The 22,330-nt window shown below is 35.9% G+C and overlaps 1 protein-coding gene across 2 annotated transcripts in view; it reads left to right on the forward strand.

The window, feature by feature from the left end:
* Window positions 1-22,330, forward strand: part of ULK4 (unc-51 like kinase 4) — a 207,841-nt gene that overhangs the window by 112,051 nt on the left and 73,460 nt on the right. For both annotated transcript variants that reach the window (XM_041466458.1, XM_041466459.1), the window contains exon 31: window positions 8,731-8,836. In XM_041466458.1, coding sequence (XP_041322392.1) covers window positions 8,731-8,836 — 106 coding nt within the window. The remainder of the gene's footprint in view (window positions 1-8,730; window positions 8,837-22,330) is intronic.

Genomic DNA, 22,330 nt, shown 5'->3' on the forward strand with positions numbered 1-22,330 from the left:
GGTGCTTGATTTGTGCCAGGCAAGTGCACAGAGTGCTTCAGGGAGTATCAGTGGGGTATCAGGTGACCCTGTAGTGCTGAGTGACTGTAAATTTTTCAAGCTGTCTACTGCCTGATGCTATTGAGACTGCCACCATGGGAGCAAGGCTCAGGCTAGTCCAAAATTCATTTTGCTATGTTCTTGTTTATATACTCAGTGGAACAATTACTATTTTTTGTCTTTTCTTCTCAGTTTAATATTCTGAGTGGTAAGAACAAAAACAAAGAACCATGGAATAGTTTGGGTTGGAAGGAATCTTTAACTGTCTAGTTCCAAGCCCCGTGCCTTGAGCAGGGATGTCACTCACTGGACCAGTTTGCTCAAAGCCCTGTCCAGCCAGGCCTGAAACAGTTAGAGGGATGGGGCATCTATAACTTTTCTAGGAAACCTGTGCCAGTGTCTCAGCACCCTTGTTGCAAATAATTTCTTCCTTATATGATATCGATTCTCTTTTACTTAGATCCCATCTTAAATTCACAAGAATAATGATCTATTAGCACCTAAAAATTTATTGTAAAGCTCATATTGTAAGCATATTTTGAGTAATAATAATTGCTATAATTGCTATCCTTGTTAGCTGTCATTTCTTTCTCCATTTTACATCTTTCTCATCAGTTCTCTTTCAGATGCTGTTCTGTAGCCTAGCATCATCAGACTGTTGCTGGCTAAGGGAACAGCTGTCTTTCAATATCAGTGAATTCCTGTGACTGACATTGCATTTATGCTGTTAGTATTTTATAGAGCTAAAATGGGGCTGTCACTTCATAAGTATATTTCTGAAATGTATGTACCTGAAATACAACCTACTAAAGTGAACTTTGCATTCACTTTTTCTAGGGTCACAGGTAGAGATAAAATAAGAAGTAAATGCAAAGCAGGAAGAAAACAAATAAAAGTATAAAAATCACAATGTAATGAAAAAATGCTATTTCTGTCCCAGACAAACCTAACCAAGATACATACTCTGTCTTTGGTTCTGGTGCCACAGGCATAGCTAGTATAAAAGCAAAGTCTGGAGATCCTGGAAACTGCAGCAATATCCTGGAAAAATTTAAGCAAGGTATTGTCATTTAACCTTGCAATTCTCTCTAGTCTCTAGATTAATTTACTTGTTCTTTTTAATTTTTCATCCTGACTACATCCTGTTCCTTCTGGTAAACAGTAATAAAGCAAAGTTATGTTAATCTTGCACAGAATTTAATTAGAGAATGGGGTTGGTGGCTTGTTTGTTGGACACCAAATTAAGCCGATCAGTGGCTTGTATGTCTGTGGGAGGTTTTGGGATAACAATAAATTTTCTTCCTGTTGTGTATACAAGAGAGAGAGTGTTTCTAGTATTTACATAGAATAGAGAACTGTGCTTCCTTTTGCTCTTTTTTTTCGTTTGTTCCAGTTGAGAAGTTCTCTGGCTGTGAATACAAGCTGCTCCTTCCAGATGTACCCAAACACAGCTCTTAATACCAGACTTATTTCCTTTTTCCTCTGAAAGTGATGAAGCTTTTGATGGCGATATAAGCACTGTATTTTTAAGGCTTGGATTGTAAAAATACCTATGTTTGTAAACTGACATTAAGAGAGGTAGCAAATACTTCAAGTCTTATTTAGCTTACTTATGTGTGTCAAATCCACTCAGAGTTTTTTAATCACTGTGGTGCACACGCAGTTAGGATTACTCTGAATTCTAACCTTGCTCCACTATCATAGTTCAGTTCTGTTCTGATTCCACTGAATCCACCTCAGCTCCTTTTATTCATGGAATTCATATCCACAGCCTGGCATGAGTAGAAAATACCTTTATTTCAAGTTCTTGAATAAATGCCAAGATAACACTGTGATGCATAGGGTATGATAGTGTGTTTGTGTAATACACATACTGTTTATCAGGACCATTAACTTGAGATAGAATTGAGAAGAAATATTTTATATCACTAATTTATGGAAGAAGAGACTTTATAGAGATAGTTTGCCTGTAAACATTCCTGTAGTTCACAAAGATACTGTAACATACTAAAACTGGGGTTTTTTTTTCTGGGCTACTAGTATTTAATAATGTGATTATGGCAACACATTATGGTAAAGATTTGTTAATGTCCATGTTCCTTAATCAACTGATCAAGAAAACTCCAAACCAACAAACCCGGCACATACGTTAGTGTACTATGCATTCTACTTTTTTCAGTGTTTAGTCATGTGGAAACACAAATGCTGAGATGGAGGAGATAGCCAATTCTGTAATCTTCTGCAATGCCAGAAGGAAAGGACAGGACTAGTGATTTGGAAGTTGTTGAAATTTAAATGTTGAATCAATCGTGAATTGTCTCATGGATATTAATCACAGAAAAATTATGCCAATTAAAATCTCCCTATAATATTTCTTTAGAGTACGCATGACTTCCACTTCCAAACAAAAAAGCACCATAGTCTTTAGTAGACTTATTTAATATTTTTTTTTACACTTGATAAACACAGTGTTTTGCAACATAGAGTTTTCATTTGCAGCAATCAGTTCATAATTTCTCTTGCCTTGGCTGCGTCCTAGTAGTAGTGTCCTAGTAGGAATATAGTTTGCTAAGAGCGTAATTGGATAGAAACATGAAAGAAATGCCCTCTCTCTCATGGGATAATAATGCTGGCTGTGTTACTTTGTAGCACTTCTGCCAGTCTGTTCACTGAGAAATATTGTTAGTGCTCCCCTGTTTCCTGCCATGTGGTTTGGTGCCTTGGTATCAACTAACAGATATAGCTACTCTAGGAGTACCTTGAGTGAGGAAAGGCTGGAAGATGAGTGTCCTAGGACATCCATGCACGGTAGGATGTGTACTTTGAACTCAGGAGATTGATAGCTGGTAGAGCCTGGTTGTTGAGTATGCTTGTTTTCTAAATACGTGTCTCTAAATATGCAAAATCTCTATGAACAGGTGTCTACAAATGAGATGTACAGACTGACTGTAAAAAAAAAAAGATATAAAATATAAAGAGAATTTCCTAATGCCTTTCAGACTAGTAATCAGCTACTTAAATAATCACTAAAGTAAGTAATAATAGAAACTGAGGATTTCTAAACTGATGATGTGTTTTGAAGGTGCCAAATGTAATCAGACTATACCATGATTCTAGCAAGAGAAGATTCAGCAGACATTTTATTTTGATTTAGCAGCCCTTCATTGTTTTCAAGTTTAATGTAACTTGTTAAACTAGTTATCAACTTCCTCTGTTGCAATTACAGATTGAGTAAATGTGAATATGTGGGGAAAAAAACAATGATTTTCAAACTAAATAGTATTTTGAGGGTAGAAGGCATAAAGCAAGGCATAAAGTCAAAAATATTAAAAATGCAAATGTGCTTTTCCTGCCCCTTTTGACAGCTTAAATATATATCTCAACCCAACTAAATTGTGATAGAGAAAAGCGTTCTTTCCTCGTTCAGATAGGTTCAAATTCCCTGTATTTCTTTGTCAGCCTGTGGCTCCTCATTCAACATCTTTTTCACCAACACTGCTGGATTTTAACTAAGTCTGTGAGTACAAAGAATAAAACATTCAATTTGAGATTAAGAGGGACAATGGATATTTTTTTCTATCCCCTTTTCTTCCTTTTAAAAGCATAACTCTCTTGGTTTTTTTGGTCAGGATTTTTTTTTCAGTTATGGAAAATGTCAGGAAAGGCTTTTCAATCCTGATCTTGCACCCCTCAGTAGGCAGCAGAAACTGAATCAGTCTCAGTTTTTGCTTTTAAATACTGCTTTAGCAACTAGTTAGCTATGGATATGGGAGCAAGTTCTGAAGGAGAAGAGACAGAGACCCGTTTCTTAACAGCTGATGATGGATTAATGAACAGAGTATAGGAGACTTCTTTCCTTGTGGTGGCAAAGTGTCTTTTGCATCAAAGCAAAATCCATGTAGAAAAAAGATGTCCACTCATTGCTATCTGTCATTCTGAATTCTTGAAGAAATAGCTTTAATGAATGCTGGAAATTCAAATCTGATAAATGAATATTTTGGTATGGTAATTTTTGGCATAATGTTTGATTGCAGCTCCCAAGTGAATTTGCAGTTTAAATGCTTTACTGCTACTTGAGACTCTCCATAGCATCTCCAGATTTATAATTCTAAATATGAAGTTACTGCTGTAGTGGTATCTATTACTTGTAGCATTTCATTGCTTCAGAGCATACCAGCATGAATTCTTCCAGAATACTGGACTTCTCCAGAATGAGATATCTGTATAGTTTTTTTCTATACTGTCTGTTGAGCTGTATGCAAACTTTTCTTTTTAGGAAACCTCAGTGTTATTCAGAATGAATAGTTCTAATCCTCAGGGAGCTGATTTGCTTGGCTATTTTTTTCTAGGCAATGGAGAAGTTTGTTTTTATATGAAATTGCTTGAGTGTCCTCTCTGTGAAGAAGCCTGAATCTGTTTGAGAGAGGAACCTACTCAGACTCCCTCTGTTGATTGTAAAGAAAATTTTCCATGGGAGTGGAGTTCTTTCATTAAGGTTTTTAAGTGCAAAAGGATAAGCTTTGAGGTTTCATTACTGCTAGAAATTTAGGTGCAGTTTTGTAGAAAGAGGAAATGTTGCTCTATTTTAAGAGCTGCTGCTGAATTCCTTTGCAATTCATCTGTAGCCATGAATGTAAGACTGTGAAATTTTGCATTGCCTGCTGCAGTGGGTATTAGAACAAAATCTACGACTCATTTTACTGCTTTCTTTTGGTTGATGCTTGACATTCTAAGTTTTTATTAATGGTTTCCTTTCTCCTTAGTTAATCCTTCAAAATCATTACTTTTCCCCTATACTCAATTGACTTTGCCTAAGCACATATTGACTAAGAACGCAAATGCTCTTTATTTTTCAATATTCCAGCAGGAATTTCTGTGAAAGTTACAAGACTTAAAATCTTTGTGTGTGAACTGAATATGTCACTGTTGTGAAAAGCATGATCATTCTAGAAACTGGTTGTCAGATCAGTTTCTCCTTTTTGTGTGACCATATCCAGAGGGAAATATTTGCAAATACTGGTTCTGGTAGAACTGTACTTTTGAAAAAGTCTGAATTTTGAAAAGCAGAGTAGCAAGAGATATGACTGTTCTTAATTTTGATTTAGAGAATTAATAAGGAAAACAGTACTACCTTAATGTTAGAGATCTATATTTATATGCTTTCAGTTTGTGTATAACTGGTCTTACAAATCAAAAGCCACAAAATGTTAGAGATTAAATTAACTAAAGTTTCTGATTCTCTGTTTCATAAAGTAATAGCAAATAAAAATAAGTAAGGTTGAATGCAATCTCAGGCTATGTTTGTGTAAATATCTCCTTGTTAGCATCAATGTTTTGGTTTATTTCATCTCAACTATACTGTAATAAAGAATCACCAGATGAGAATGGCATATTTTAATAACTGTAATTTGAATATGGTTAATTTCTATAATTTTCTTCTTTCAGTGGATTTAGTGTATGAAGAATCAAGCCTCTATATTCTTATGTCCCCTTACTTTCCTAACTTGTGTTCATAGATCATATATAAGCTTGAGAAGGAGAGTGTAAACTTTAATCACTCTGATTATATTGAATGAGCAGGAGTAGTGGTATGTACTATAAGATTTAATTACAGCACATCTGTAAACGTAGCATTTAGGACTTTCTCTTCTGGGTTCTTGGATACATAATTAGCAAACATGTATGTCAAGTCTCCCAAATTGCAAACCTCTTATCACAAGTGCAATCTCTTTTGTTATCTAAAATGTAATTAAAATACTGTAGTTTGTCTAGTACTGTTCTAAGTTCTAATCCCCTTAAAGGAAGAGAAAAGTCAGCTTTAGTCATAGTATCTTGCCAAGATTCCTACTCCCTCTTTGCTAATTCACACCCTTTTACCTAACTGGTTTAAATAAATACTTCAACTGATTTCTTTTGTGAAAGTACAACCCTTCAAAATTAGAATGAAAAGTTTAATGGCCTAAATACAGTTCAGTCCTATTAGAAAAGCTTGATTTATCTTCTGTGGTTTCTTTTTTTTTAATACTAGTATTTCCTTGTTATGCCCTTGGTATTTCATAGCTGTCCTTTTTAAGCACTGAAGCAATTATTTTTGAGAAGGCTGATTCTTCAGGGTCCAGTGCTTTCCTGCTTTTCATTCGCCAAAGCTGTACATTTTAATGAAGTTGTTTCATCTGTGTTGCCAAACACTAGAATTTTACTGCTTCAATTCTAATTATCTCTGCTGGTAAATGCTATATTTTATTAAAGCTGTCAAGTGCACTGTTCATTAAATGTCCAGAGTCAGTGGTGCTGTGCACACAAATTAGATCAGCTTTACTCCTTGATAGATTATGAAGTTAAATATTTTTATATAAAACTCTAAAATTGAGTCTAACAGCAATCAGTGATGGCTTAAGTAAGTAAAGCATACCTGTAGCTTCTTGGAACCTAATATCTTGTCAAAACCCATCATGGAACATACCTTAAATCACTAGCAGTACAGCTGAGTATACCATTTGTATGATTATTTAATTCATTAAAATACCATTTTCCTTCCTCAAGATGTCTACATTGCATCTTGAATTCTAATTTGTATGTTTTTAGGGTAAGATAAGTTTTGTTATTTATGCTTTGATATAAGTAGAAAACATCAATGCTGGTCGTTCAGCAGAGGGTTGCAAAGCAATTGATGTCCATTAAAAGCAAAAATGGCTTCATTGAAATGTTACTAACCTGGTGAATGTGAAAGATTGTTATCATAAACAACTAACAGCTTCTCTTCTAACTGCATATTTGAAAGGGGAATTTTACTAGAAGGTGTTTACTTCAAATAGATGAAGCAGTAATAGAAATATTGTATCTGTAAATAAAATATTTGAGTCAGATCTCATTTTGACATCTGGGGATTTTTTTTCTTTTGTTAATTTATGTTTTTAGTGTATGTATCACTATCCTCAGTAGTGGAAATAGTAATTCTTGCTATTTAATGTATTGTTTTCTAGGTGTTCTTTAGGAGAATTAATAAGATATTGTGATGATAGACTACCAAATAAACATACTATCTTTTGAAAATAATGTTTTTCTTATGTTTCAGATATCTGTAGGAAAATAAATTCAAATTTACTTTTAGTAGCTTTATGGTGTCTGTTTCCTGTATTGGTTACCTTACCTTTGAGGAATCTGGTGTTTATACTTTCCAACTTTGCTTTTGAATTTATCAGGCTGTGTTTCAAACCTTCAGAGGAACAGATATTTATTGTGTTCTTTATGGAAATCATAAATAACATCTCAAAATGCTATGTAAAGTAAAGAGAATTTAAGAGCTCTTGGATATATTTTTAAGGCTTGGGTAAGAAACTACAGTCAAAAAACTTCAAAAGGCTGTGAGGCACTCTTCCTTGTCTCTTCTTATGATCTATTTTAGAACACTTTATTGTGAATAGAAAATTCATATAACATGAAGTTGAATAGGAGGCTGTGTATGTTTATGTATTTAATTTCCTGTTAATGTATTATACCTTAATACATATATTAAATGGTATTTGTAGGAAATAATGCATTTTATTTTTTCAGTACAGAAAATATTCCTTTGACTGTATTCAAGAGCTGAAGTGATTTTTGCCATCTGAAATGCTTAACTTCAGACAAGTTTCATCATGTTCAACTTTAAATTTTTTTTCAGTTGTCAGACAGGAGATGGACCCTAATAAATCGTGTATTCTGTGGCAGTGAAGCAGTTGACCAATACCAATATACTGAGAGATTTGGTGGGAAAGGGATGCAGGGAAGTTACTTAAGTCCATGTGAGAAACCTATGATGCATGAAACATGCCAATTTTTTCTTATTTGATATTTTCACTTCACATGTATGTATCTGTTTGGCTTTGAGTCTGAAAATTGGACAAAATATTTCCTGAACCTTCTAGGGAGATTTGAAAATCTCCCTATTTGATCATATTTACATCTAAACTCAGATTTGTCAAGGCTTTTCCTATTTTGGATTCTTGGAAGTTATCTGAGTTATTACTGTCCCTCTTGTGCACATAAATGCATATTGGTTGCATTGCCTTATCCACCCTTTTCAGCCTGAGTGTGCAAGTGTAGTGAATATAACAGAAGAAAATCAATTTCTTTATAAACCTTGGTGCCTTCCTCTTCTCAGTGTAGTCTCAACAATTGTGAAAAATCACTTAAGCAATCTTCAAACATAAGAAAGACATTTAAAAAGTGATGCAATTCAATACAGTCATAGGTCTTTAATGTGTCTGTGAAATTATGAATGTATACAAAGAAAACAAATAGACTAATGGTTGGGTTATCAACCTGAGACTGAAAAGAGTAACAATAATGCCATTAATAAAAGAAATATACAAAGGGAAATATTTCTGGTTCTCAATATATAGTGATGAGGTTGATAAAGTTCTATGACATTTTAAAAAGTCCTAACATTTTAGACCTAGATAAGAATTGGTTTAGTTTAAAAGAACATAGGAGAAGTTTTGGTCTAATGTTGTAGAACAGGGTCCCTGAAACTGATGTTATCTACTAAGATATTTGGCTGGTTTTATGGTATTTTAAATGTTGACTTTTAAGGGATTGAGAAAGTACTGCTTTTGTATTACCACATTTTTTAAGGTAATAGTCTTCTAACCTTGCAAAAGGAATACTAGATTTTTTTTTTTATTTTACTGTTTTATTTTGGTTTTGCAGAGATACCAGGACAGTATACTTGGGAATACAATGCAAACTGTAGTTGCCTTACTGAATAATATTGTTGCTAACAAAAGTATGAACATGATGATACTCTTTCAAGAAGGTATGTCGTCTTTGTCTTTATTTTCCTTTATTCTCAGATGTTTCCCAGTGTGTAGCATCTGGCACTATGTGAAACTAACTCCTATCTATTTAGATTTTGTAGTGGTTGTTAGGTAATTGCATTGTAGCTGATGTCCTCCTCATCACTTCCTCTTCCTTTCTTACTGATTTGATTACAAATTTAACTTTTAGAAAGTTGTTCTTCTAAGGAAATGGGCTTACAAAAGAATTACTAACTGGAAATTACAATATGCTTGTGAAGAATGGCTTGGGAGGCAAGTCATGGACTAGAGTACTGACCATAACAGTGCAGAGTGTAGAGAGACTTCTGCAAATTCTTCCTTTTCTCACTGGTTAAACCTGTCAAAGGATAAGCTGTACAATATTTGTGCACGCTTTTAAGAAATAGCTTCTGTTCCAGTCCAGTGATGTGGACTAATGGGGTGGAACCCAAGCTGATTATAAAGTGTTAGTCTACAAACCATTGCATGTCTTCATGAAATGTTTACCATCTAAGTTGGGTAATAAAACACTGGCACAAGTTGTCTGAGAGTGGTTGGATGCCCTATCCTTGAGAGTGTTCAAGGTCAAGTTGGACAGGGCATGGAGCAACCTAATCGAGCTGAATATGTCCCTGCTCATTACAAGAGGTTTGGACTAGATGACATTTGAAGGTCCTTTCCAACCCATACTGTTCTATGATTCCATGATTCGTTTCACTGTGTTTATTATCTAAGCTCCTTTTATTTAGAAATTGGTTCTGAAGAAAAGAATTGCTATTCTTTATAAACCTTGCTAATTGAATCTGCTATTGGAATTCTATATAAATTACAAACTTATTTAGAGACATACATTTTGATAGCATTTCTTGTGTTTCTCATCAATGGGTGAGTGACATCTAGCAATACAGGTCTTTGCTACCATTTGTACTATTTGTTGGTACACATACCAGCCTATGAATCCATCAAGGTAGGTAGTAGGAATCATGTCCTCAGTTCTGTAATTAGCATAGTAGTTAAAACACTGACCCTGAAAGCAAGAGAGCTGAATTCCTGAACCTTTCTAGTCTTAAGGCATTGAATGGGCAATGCCATTATTCAGGAGACAAACTGGAACTTGACATCATTGCTAAATAATATGTTCCTCTCCTCTGTTGCAAACAGATCTACTCTGAAGTTAGTGGTCTATTAGTAGAGAACAGAGCCAGGAAAAAAAAGAAAAATGGAATAGTATGACTAATTTAGAAAGGGCTGGTTCATAGGGTTCTGATTCTTTGGTTATTTCTCACCAAACTGCCTATCACACTCAGAACTGCTTGGGGTTTCTTGGGTTTTAGATGTATATGCTGCTTTTACTATCTTTAGGTACATCTGCTCTCTGTCAGGCAAAATCCTAAGCTGGCATTGACCCGAGTTGCACCAGGGTAACTTGTTAAAACTGCATAATGCGAAGAAGTTTGTTCAAGTCCCACAAGCACTGTAACCAGATAATTGGCATGCCTTACTTAAAGTAATACACTCTGCCTTTCTGTGTGGCAAATTAGGTGCAAAACTATTTAACAGCATGGCAGAAATGCCCCTATTCCCTAAATATCTCTTCTTTATTGTCCTACAGACCAAACTCCTGTGTGCTTTTTATGCTGCTGATATTATGTCTGTGCTCTTTCACTTCTCATCTGCTCCAAAAATAAAACACATCTCTTCAGCCATGCTAGTTTCCAAATTAAGGAAGCAGAATAGAAATAATATTGAAGTCTTTTTCTTGTATATGTCCTAATGACTCCAGTAATATTTCAGACTAATACTGATTAGATAACACTAACTTGGCCTCACTGAACTTCAGCAACCACACTAGAGAAAGCAGCACAACAGCCAAAAATAATTTATCTCAAGTCAAATGACCCCATCTTCTCTCAATCCCTTTTCCCCACTGGCTAATCTTCAGAGTACTGGAAACCTGGATTTTGGCCAGTGCTTTATTGATTTAGATTAGGCCTAATTGTCAAGTAAAGAACTTCTAAAATTTGGTTTGCCAAGGACGTTATGAGAGTATTGATCTTGTAATGCAGCCTGTTAGATTTTCTTTGAATTAAAAGGGGAGAGAAGTTATTCTGTGCAAACTGGAGGGCTTTATATCCTTTGCATTACCATCTGTAAATATATAGTGTTCACATCAGGAAAATACCTTAAACTTCTGCTACCATTTAACATTTAACTTCTCATTTTTGAATGACTTTGGTGTGATAGAGAAGAATGCAGTCTAGTAAAATGAAAACTGAGCTTCCTCTTGCAGAAAAGTATCCTGGAGTCCAAGGAGAAAAGTTGAACCTGAGTCAGTAGTGTGCATTTGCAGCCATCAAGGCAATAGAGGTTTGAGATGAGAAAAAAACCTGAAAGGTTGAGGAAATTGATTAGACACCACAATGAATGGAGGGGAATAGTTTTGAGCTCCAAACCATAAGAAAGACATTGACAAGCACGAGCAAATCCAGAGAAGGGCAACCAAGATGTTTAGGAGAGTGGACTACATGATGTGTGTGTTTCCAGACTCTGCCTGTACTATTATATGAATGTATTCCTTCCCAAGTGCAGAGCTTTGTATTTGCCTTTGTTAAACTGTAAAAGGTTTCTGACAGCCTTTTTTTTGAGCTCCTCAGCTTCTTGAGTTCTTTCTGAATCCATCAATCCTTCATCACATCAGCTGCTTTCTTCATTTCAATGTCATCTGTAAACTTGCTGAACATGCATGTTAATACATCCTATTAACACTGTGTCTGTGCTGTTAATGAAGGTATTCAACATTCATGAGCTATTCTCCTGTGTTAAAAAAAAAGGCTGAAGACAGACTATTATGGTCAATTTCATAATTTCATCAGTTTCCCTTATTTCCCCTTTACAGTGTGATAATTAATTCATGTATATATGGAGCTTCAGAAATTAAAAAACATAGATAGCTGCTGAACATTAGAAGGAACTCAGGTTAAGTGGTCAGTCCTGTCAAAATTTTTGTATCTAAGAGTCAAGACATTAGCAATGAAGATTTCTTTCTGATTTTGTGCATGCCTTTCTTCAGCTGCCAAGAAGCTGTGTTTTTGCAGACAGATCATTTAGAGATCCACATCACTGTTTCTTTTTCTGCCTGTTAGCCTTCAGAACTCTCACTTGCTCAAAGGAGTTGTATGAGGTGATAGATTTCTTTTTTTAAAGGGCTGTAGTTTACATGTTGAACTTTCCACTTTCACAAGAAAATCTTGCATGATAGCACTTTCTGCATTTCTACTTCTGTGATTTCCTGTTATTAAAAATTATATGGTTGGGTATTTCAGCAACTTTCATAGAAGGTGGATTGCCTGGTATTAATTTCTCTCTTCCCTGAACTGTGTCCTTTTGTGTTAAAATACATCAGACATGTACTGATAACCACTTAAGATTTTAAAGGTGAAATGGAGAATAACGTATGCAACTGAAGTCACAGAGGGAATTCAAAATGGCTTGTACTTCTTATCAGCTATTAAACATTTGTTCTGTTAACATTAATGACAGTTTCTATTTAATAATCAGAGGGGAATAATATGATTCAGTTTAATTACTGAGTCTGGAATTCAATAAGGAGAGTAGGATTAATATAAGGTCCCTTGTGAATAGTTAAGGAAAGATACTAAAAAGCCAAGACAATTGTGGTCATTTTCAGGTAGGTCTTCTAAGAGAGTGACATTTATCCTCTCTTCCTCTGTCTTGGCTTCTGGCTGCCAACCTTTCTTTCTTCCCTTTCCCCATCTTTTGATAGTGGGCAATTTTAAGTTCACTTTTGAGAGAGCACAGAGGTCCAAATATGTATTCAATCTATAATAATCAGTATCTGATGACAGAGACCCAACTTAATGCCATAATTTAGAGAAAGACAAAAGCCTCATCAATTAAATATTCTTCACTAGCGTACAGCAAATAGAATAGTGCTATACATGACGTACAAAATATAGACATGTACTTGTACATTATGTACTGTAAAGATCTATTAATTAGTATGTCTCTGTGGCCTTTTCAGTATTCACTTCCCATTTTCTTTCTAGGATGCCTGCAGTCTCTGTTTTGGGTTTGTAACCACTGAGTTTAATGGTGTGTTGTTCAATGCCTGAGAAGGGTACCTATGAAATGATTCCGTAGGCTCAGTCAGTGCATGGGAGCAGCTCACACTGGAGGGTGTGCTTATAGCTGGGTGACATAGGACAAAGCAGCACCAAGCGTTCAGAAATAGGGGCAGGTAGTCATCAGTGAGGAGGATGGCGACTTAACTGGCATAGAGGTAGGCAGAGATACAGGGTACAGATCTGTATGAAGACAGGTATTTTTAGTTCTACTGGTCATGAAAAAACCAGCCATACATTACTTTGTGTCTGTCATATTACAGGGTTGACATTTGTTGACACTAAAATGAAAACCCTGTTCTAGATACGAAGATTATGAGTTCCTAAGCGGGTGTTGTAGGAGTACAGCGGTTGATCATCTGTGTCTATAGACAGGCACTAGAGCAGTCTACTGAAAAGACCTTTTGTCTCATAGATGTGTGTCTAGTGACAAGAACTGACATACTGACAAATTTATACGTGAGACAAACCACGAAGTCAGGGTTGGCTGCTTGATGAGTGAGTGGTGTAAGTGTGCAAGCTGTTTCGTTATGTGAATGTGATGATTAATAAATAGCCAAGTGCACCACAGCACCTAATGTAGTGAAATTCTTGTACTCAAGTACAATTAACAGATACAGAAACTTTATTTTGCTTTCAGTTCAGTCTCTTTGTTGCTTTTCTTTTTTGCTTGTGATTTTTTTGGGGGTTTTGGTTTATTTTTCACATAGTTTGTACAACTATGTGAAAACCCAGAGAAGGTTGAACCGTTGTCTAGTTAGCAGTGCTTTCCAGCTCTGAGTATGGTTTGTCCATGGGTAATATTCAAAGGCAAGAAATGTCTTCATTCTAACTGTTCCATCATTTTGTTTATAGGAAGAATTTGGGTATATCATGTTAGATTGTAGAGAAATGTCTTTCAAAGACTTTAATTACTTTGAAAGGATCTTCATTCTGAAGAAATGAACAAAACATCTTGTTAGAAAATAGATCTTATAGGCTGCAGTGGATAACTTCTGATAGTCTGTCTGCAGCTATTTATTCCTGATAATGCATCAAATTTATTATCTTTATATAAAAAGCTATTTTCAGCATGTTTTAAAAGTAATTCCAAGTTTCCACTATTATTCAAGGCTGATTTAGTAAACTGTTTTCAGCCCAGTATTACTTATGAGTGAGTTTACATTTTTAACTTTTCTGAATCCCTTTATACTCCATAAATCAGTCATCATTTTTTTAATGATGGTCGTGTAAGGAGATGATTTATGTATAAAGTTCAATACCGTTATATTGAATTGAATTACCTTTCCCAGACTATACTGCTGTGATCTTGTGTTTGGCTACCCTACTGAAGTAACTACCACTAGCAGAGTATAAGCAGAGATGTTTATCTGAATGTTAAAAACAAGTTTCCTAAACTATATGTCTTAATGATGTTGAATCTCAAAAACTAAAGTAAAAGGGGTATTATGGAGTTTAGGGCAATAAAAATAGCCTTTGAGTTGCGTGAAAATGTGACTGCTATTAGTAGTACATGGTACTTTAAGCAGTTTGTGTAAAACGTGAAGTTCCTAAGGACCTTTGGTGGAAGTGTAGAATGTCAGCTACAGCAGTCATAATATTCAATATCATACTAAGAAAGCATGCTAGGTGCTTAAAGTAGGGACAGTTATTAAAAAGAACAGATCTGCAATGAAGTTGGTAGTCAGATGATCATAACTCATTTGCACCTCATGAGAGAAAGATCAGCTTTCATGCTGAAGTATCGTTATTCATCTTGTGGTCCACTGCTTTGACTTTTAGTCAAATGTCAAGGGATTAATTAGATTTCAAATATCTGTGTGTGTTGTATTGTTAAAGTCTGTTAAATACCTGCATATCCAAAAAATGACACTCACGAGAATAACATCCAATTTCAACCTTTTTCTTGAAAAATAAAGGTTAAAAATGTATTTTAAATACACAGATCTTTACAAAGTAATAGTTATTACTACCATAATGATGGCTATGAATTCTGAGCTCTCTAGATAGACCCCAAACTTTTCTAACTTAACTAAATCTTAGAAGGTTCCTTTCATTTCCTCAGGGATAATTTGATTTCAGCTTCAGTCTCCAAAAGATATTTGATCATGGTGCCCATAGCATACTTTTAAAGAACAGTTTGTAGCTTCTTAGACAGCTCTCATCATGTCACCAGTGTTCATGAAATTTGACAATAGACTGCAGTAAGTTGATAACCCAGATATTTCTCCCTGCTGCATCCACCTATGAAGTAGTCTGAACTTCTCAGTGCAACACTGAGAAGGCATTGGTGTGTCATTACATGTGACTTGGATTTTAGGGTAAAATTTGTAAAAAAAAAAAAAAAGTTTTATGGAGTAGCTGACTTCAAAGTTGCAGCATTTTCTTCCAAGGTGGGAGAATTTAACTATCTCTTAAGATGGTGATCAAGAAGAGGAACATGGATTAATCATGCAGAAAAAGTCTGCTTGCAAGGAAAAGGCAGTACTTAAAAAATGTTATAGAATACATTGCTTAAACTAATATACCGTTTAAAAAAAAAAAAAGCAACAACAAATAAAACCCACAGACTTAGCCTGTGAAGAAATTAGATACACATTCAGACTGGTTCTGAAGTCATTTATTCATTCCTTACTAGCTTCTTTTTTTTCTTAGGAGTCTCCTGCAGAAGTTTTACAGGATACACTATAGAACTATTGTAGGTACACAGTTGGTGGTAGTTGTGAGTGGGGCTGTGGCCGAGCCTCATCCCCAGTGGGTACAGCTGTGCAGTCAGGTGAGCAGCATTGACAGCAGTGAGCCACGGAGTGCCCCGTGCACGGACCAACCACCAAAGGGAACAGAGGGCACCCAGGTGCAGTGCATCAGCATGAGGGGTACAAAGGTTCTGCTGAAGAACAAGGAAGAGCAGATGCTTGCAGTCTTCTGAAGTGATGTTACTCTGTATGGGCAGATGATTGCAGCCTTCTGATGTGGTGTGGTGTTACTCTGTTTGGCTAAATGCTTAAAGCCTTCTGAAATTGCATGGCAATACTCTGTATTGTGAGTGTCTCAACTGCGATCTATGTTGCAACAAAGTATTTGTTTAGTAACTGAAGGTAGAAAAGGTGTTTCATGGCAGTGCTTTATATCTGCTTGCTGTAAAACTTAGTTCATATACAATTTATTATGATTTGGAATAGAGAGATTGACATGGAGGGAAAATCAGGGAAATCAGTAAGAGTGAAAACCTAAAAGCATTTTTTTCTGTACTTAGTCAATGTTTAGAAACAAAATGCTCTTAATTAAATCAATATAAAATAAGAAATAATTTTAAAATAGAAAAAAATAAATATATTATCTTGTCTGAGTAGTTCCAGTAGTACACCTTGCAGCCTCTGCCATGCAGGACGTAAGCCTTTCACAGCTCCTTGCCAGTACTGTATTAGTTAGCTCAGCTCCTAAGCACAGAAGTGTCTCTGTGAACATCTAAAAATAGTAGTCCTGTGTTCTGTCTCTTGTGTTCATTTGAGTTACAGTTTACATGAGAATTCAATGAGGGTTGAGCCTGAAGAAGTTTCTTCTGTGATGTTACGAAGCTCAGAATGCTTTATAGCAGTATTAAGGCTTATTTTTCTGACCCAAAATTCCAGTCACTCAGATGGAAGTGTGCAACATCACATGGGGTAATCTTAGAAGCCTAGTATCATAAAAGATACGTGGGAATCATGTCAAAATAGCATGGTAGTAGTGACGTCTTTGAGGAAAAAAAACCTGTGTCATCCTGTGATATTCATCAATGCAGCCATCTGAAAAGGATGAAAATAGAAATGGTAATTGCTGCAAGGAACAGTTATGCCATTCAAGTAGAGCCAAGCCTGTTGTTGTTGAGAGTCATACCCATAAGGCACAAAATGTCACAGCATGCTTGCTGGAACTTTAGAGGATAAAATAAGTGAGTAAGGGCACAACAAGTTGTTACATCTTGTCTCTCTAGTGCTGTACTGTAAAAGAGAATTGGCATTTCTGTGGCTGGGGTAGGTGTCCTGATGCTTTCTATCCCTGTGGCCAGCCATGCAGATCATCCTGCAGCATAACTGGCTGCTTGAGCAACCTAAGATGTCTCATTTCAACACTTAATTGATGGAAAAGAGCAGAATAATAACAAAAAGTTTTCAAAGTCCTGGAATTCCATTATATTCTCATCTGAGAGGCTTTATGCAGTCTGATTGTACAACTGATCAGCTTAGTTTAATGATGGGAGGTTAGTTCAATAAATATAGCAATGTCAAAGCCTAGACTGCCTTTAAATTTCTAAGATGCCAACCATAATAGACATTTTCTGTACTTGTCCAATACTTAGACAAATTTAAGGTTTTGACTGAGTGAATACTGATTGATACTACTTGGAGGCAGAAACCTAAATGGAGAAAGTAACATTTTTTGTTAAAATCAAAGGCATAGATTTCCCGTCAGGTTGAGGTTGTAGGTATCCAAAGGTTTCCTGATAACAAACTCAGGACTATTAACCAGGAAAGTCTTCAAAGCCTTATGCTCCTTTTCACCCACTTAGTCATGAAAATGGCATTTTTTTTCCTCCTCTCTAGAGACTGTGGTCTTTGCATTTGCTGTAGGTGCTGCTTTTCCTGCAGTTTGATTCAAGCATTGTCATTTGACATTATGTTAGTATTCCCATGAACTGCAGTTCAAATAATATGTATTAGCACTTGTGGATTGGGTCAGTTTGAGGAAAAATGAATAGCTAGGTAAGATGTACCTATCATATTAGCTACAGGTTAAGTATTGACCATGCAAATACTTTGCTACAGAAAATAAATTAAATCTAATTTGATGATATCCCTGTGTATCTTGTCAGATATAATTAGTAAGCTGAAAGGTCATTTTTAGGAGATGAAATTAAAAAAGTAATTGTATATTTGAAAAGAGACATTTTAAATACAGTTACTGTATTACTACAGCCATAGGTTGTAGAGCTATCACATATGTTTTATTCTAGCAGTTAGAACAGTCTCAGTATGAAAGCAATGTACCACTGCCAATTTGAGGTAAGTATAAAGTCACAAAAGTACAAAGTACTGTACACAAAATTAAACTACATCAATCATTCTGTCATAGGGAAAAGGCTCCTTCAGATGCACTTGTATGATCCTACTGAAATAAGTTCTTTTTGACAGAACCAGATCTATCTATTGGACAGATAAATGAAATCTGAGGTTTTTCACTGCTTTGAAGAGTGGTTTGGGGTTTTTGTTTTGTTTTAAATGTCTTCAATAGTTGTCATAGCTCCCATGCAGCCAGATGTTTTTGCCTTCTAAGTTATTTTCAGAAAAACTGTGTAGATGTTTAAACATAGAGATGTTTAAACCATTTGTTTAACAAAATTAACAATTAACTTGACAATAATCCCTTCTTTAAATCAGAAAGGGAATTACATCATAATGGATAAACTGAAGTTATTTATATTTTTAAAGCCTTTTGAAATTCCCAATTTTTACACAATTATAAAGTAGTAGCCTATACTACTTGAGACTTTTCCTGTGATGTTTTTCCTCTTCCACTGAAATATTTTTTATTTTTCAGTCTTTTGCCTAAAATAACATTTAGATGTAGTCTTTTTAGGATTGTTTTCTTTTGCTCTTCAGGATCTAATTTTATAATATTGTTTAGCTTAGTTTTTCCAAACATTTTAAGTTACATTTTAAAGTGCATTTTATATTCAATAACTCATTTCTATAGTTAAATTTCTTTGTAAGTCTTTACATATGGATTTTACACCATCTTAAGGCAGTATATATTCAGGTGAGTGTTTGTGTTCTCGTAAAGTTATTTAGATAAGTTACCACTCTCCAACTGGTAGGTTTTCCTGTGGCATTTGATCAGTGCCTTGTAGATCTGATAGGTTAACTAATTTTGTGTGTAGTTACCCATGATCATTTACATTTTATAACAATGTATCTGCATGTAGTCAGTAGTAAGTCAGCTGATGGGGGAACTTGTTGGAGGTTCAGTTAAAACCTCCAGCTGAGGGACAGTGGTTATTTAAACTGTTGTGACAAAAATGTAGATATCTACCTGATGATGCTATTTATTTTTTAAATAAAATACATTGCATAAATGTTATCCAAACTTGTCTATCCATGCTTTATAAAAAAATTATCTCATCTTAGCTTAAGCTTTTTCCTAATTGAACCAAGATGGTATTTATGTAAGATGGGTTTATGAAGACAAATCTGTCAGCAAAGACATGGGCTTGAGGACATGTCATGGGTTTCTGATCGTAGCTTTAAGCAAATCAGTTTTACTTTTCTCTTAAAGTGGCCCTAACTTGATAAACATTGGGGAGTTTTGTTTTATAAATAGGGTTTAAATGTTTCCCCAGATGTCTCCATGTTGTTAGAAGATACTGCATCAGCTAGTTGTTCCTTTGTTTTGGTCGAGGAAAACACTGTTTCCATTTAAATTTTTCAGATTAATGGGAGAAGAAATAGGATAGTTATATAAAGTCTGACGCTGTCTTCTGTCTTTTAAGAGAATGGAAAAACTGGGAAGATTTTTCTCCTCTACTACCCACCTTTGAAAAAGATAAGAAACTTCTTGTTCACCTGCATTGATCCAGTTTCAACTTGTCTTTCCTGAGGGCCATTCTTTCCTTATTTATCATATTTCAGATTGCTTAGTCAAAAACATCTAATCCCTATTCCACTGAGTCGTGGAAAAAAAATCCAGTAAAGTGTTGTTGATGGATTTATTCACACTTTTAAAAGATTATATTTCCTAGCTAACATGTCCATATTGTGACATGAAGTTTTTAGCTGATGATATATCCATGAAATACAACTTATTTCCCTGGATGACAGCAGAACTAATGCTACTATATGTATTAATACTACATGTATTTTACTATATGTATATGTAAAGACTGAAAGAACAGTAAAAATTATCCATGATGGCTGAACGGGCTTTCCAATACATATTTTTGCTGAAAAAGCACAGACAGATATCATGTATTTTGATCCCAACATTCAACCCGGAATGACATGAATTGTGGGTTTATGCCATTATTTATCATATTAGAAGAAAAAAGCTCAAACGCTTACTTTCTTCTGAAGTTACTTTGAATGTTGTTAAGAGAACATGTGGTTTAAACAGCAACACTAGAAGATGAATTTAAAGGTAGCATTTTGTCTATACTGTGAGCAAAAGTCACAAGCAAGATAAGGAAAAGGCAGACAGAATACCCATAGGAACAGAATTTCAAGACAGGTTTACAGGTTTTGACAGAAGACATAGGAAGAACAGCATTGATTACAGGATTTTGCTTGCCTAGGCTATGGGTCAGGCAGTCACTAAGACCAAGTCTTTGCATTATGGGACCAGTGTGGATGCAGAGATACCCAGTCTGGGCTGAGTGCAAGAACTGACTGCACACTGCTGTTGTGCGCTCTGAAAGAAAACCTGTGTTCATGAAAGGTGTGCATGCAGTCCTGCACAGCATGCAGTGCTACAGCAGCACATCCAGAATGCCTGAAATGACAACTCCTGGCAGTAACTTCCTCATTTGGTTCCATGGACCTGGCCAGTGTGGGTGCTCCCTGTGACATCCAGGATCCCAGGCTGAATTGTAGTCACTCTCCCAGTTTGGTGCAGTATTCTAGCAGGCCAAATTGTGCAAAATGCTTGACCTCTATGTGCCCTGAAATTGCTGAAATTTAACTACATATGCCTCTCATTTCTGGTGTTTACTTGCTGCAGCTTCTCTCCAGTTCTTGCATAATTTGTTGACAATCCAGTTTTCCCAACAGAGCTTGACACAGATCCAGATTCACTAGGTCCAGGCTTTACTTTTTCTAGCCTACTTAAGTCTCTCTCCCTAAAAGCACAGGGCATGTGCATTAAGGCTACCCAGTTCTCTCTTTCTGAAAATGCTGATGAACAAAGGCAAAGGACAAGCTAGTTTGAACAGAGGAGAGTGAAAATTTTGAGCATGTCTCATCTGTTTACTGGTATCAACTGCATATTGGTTCCATCTGGAAAAGTGTGCATTCCTGTAATGAAACACATTGGGCATCCCTTTATCTGTTTGACATGCTAACTGTCTCTCTGAAACAGAAGTATTTCTTCACATAAAGTGTATTAAATGTGCCATGATACCACTATAGGATATCTATTACGATCCTGAGTCCTAGATGGGAGAAGTGAGCTGTATTGAATTCGCTGCAGAGTATATTGTCTTAGAAAATGCTGTGGATATTACTTCATTGTTTCAAGCTACAGTTAAATTTCATTATTCTTAATGTTTGTCTCTTCACTTGGGATAACATGGAGGGGAGAAACAAAGGACCAGGAGTCCTTCATTGCAAGCTCCCCTTTTCTCCCCACCTCCATTATTTGTCAAGCTGAATTTCTTTGTCTGAACTTGCTTTCTAGAATCAGTGGTCTGGGCATAAGCAGGCTGAAAGAGGAATATAGGTGTGTAGTGAGATGTAGGTGCATAGTGGTACTGCCCAGGGCACATAAGAAGTGAAACATGAAGCACAGCCTGGGGTAGGATGGTGAAGGCTCCTTGTGTTGAAGCAAGTTGGTAAACCTGCTGTGATCCTGTAAGTATGTTAATGCCTAAAAACCACCTGTGCCCAGCAGAACAGGCATTGTAGAGAAAAAGTAAAAGGTTCTGTCATGGTTTAGCCATGGCTGGTGATTGAGCACCACACAGCCATTCAATCAGCTCTCCCCAGTGATGGGAGATAATTGTAGGCATAAAAAAGTGAGAAAAAACTTGTGGATTGATGTTAAAGTCATTTAATAATTAAAAAGATATCTTAAGAAGAATTTTTAAAATTCTAAGGAAAAGGGAGAAAAAACCAAACTAACCAGGGAGAGAGAAAAATAAATGCAAGAAGGACAAGTGATACAAATGAAAACAAGTGCTCAACACCAACTAAACAATGCCCAGACAGTCCAGGAGCAGCATCCACCCTGCCAACCTCTCCTTCTCAGTTCTATCGCTGAGCATGATGCCGTATGGTATGGAATATCCCTCTGGTCAGCTGTGTCCCCTCCCAACTTCTGTGCACCTCCAAGCTGTTTGTTAATGGGTGGGGTGAGGAGTAGAAAAGCCTTCCACTCTGTGCAAGTGCCGTTCAACAATAACCAAAACATCACTGTGTTATCAACACTATTCAGTACAAAACCAAACCAGAGACCCATGTGAGCCAATGTGAAGAAATTTAACTCTATCCCAGACAAAACCAGTGCAGGTACTAAACCAGTGCTTGCCTACGAAGTTTCTCCTGCTGCTCTGTTGCACATCTTCACAAGGCACACACTTAGATCCTGGCTGTCTAAATCACC

This window comes from Pyrgilauda ruficollis, unplaced genomic scaffold (genome assembly GCF_017590135.1).
Source record: "Pyrgilauda ruficollis isolate IOZ18807 unplaced genomic scaffold, ASM1759013v1 scaffold2, whole genome shotgun sequence".
Taxonomy (NCBI): domain Eukaryota; kingdom Metazoa; phylum Chordata; class Aves; order Passeriformes; family Passeridae; genus Pyrgilauda; species Pyrgilauda ruficollis.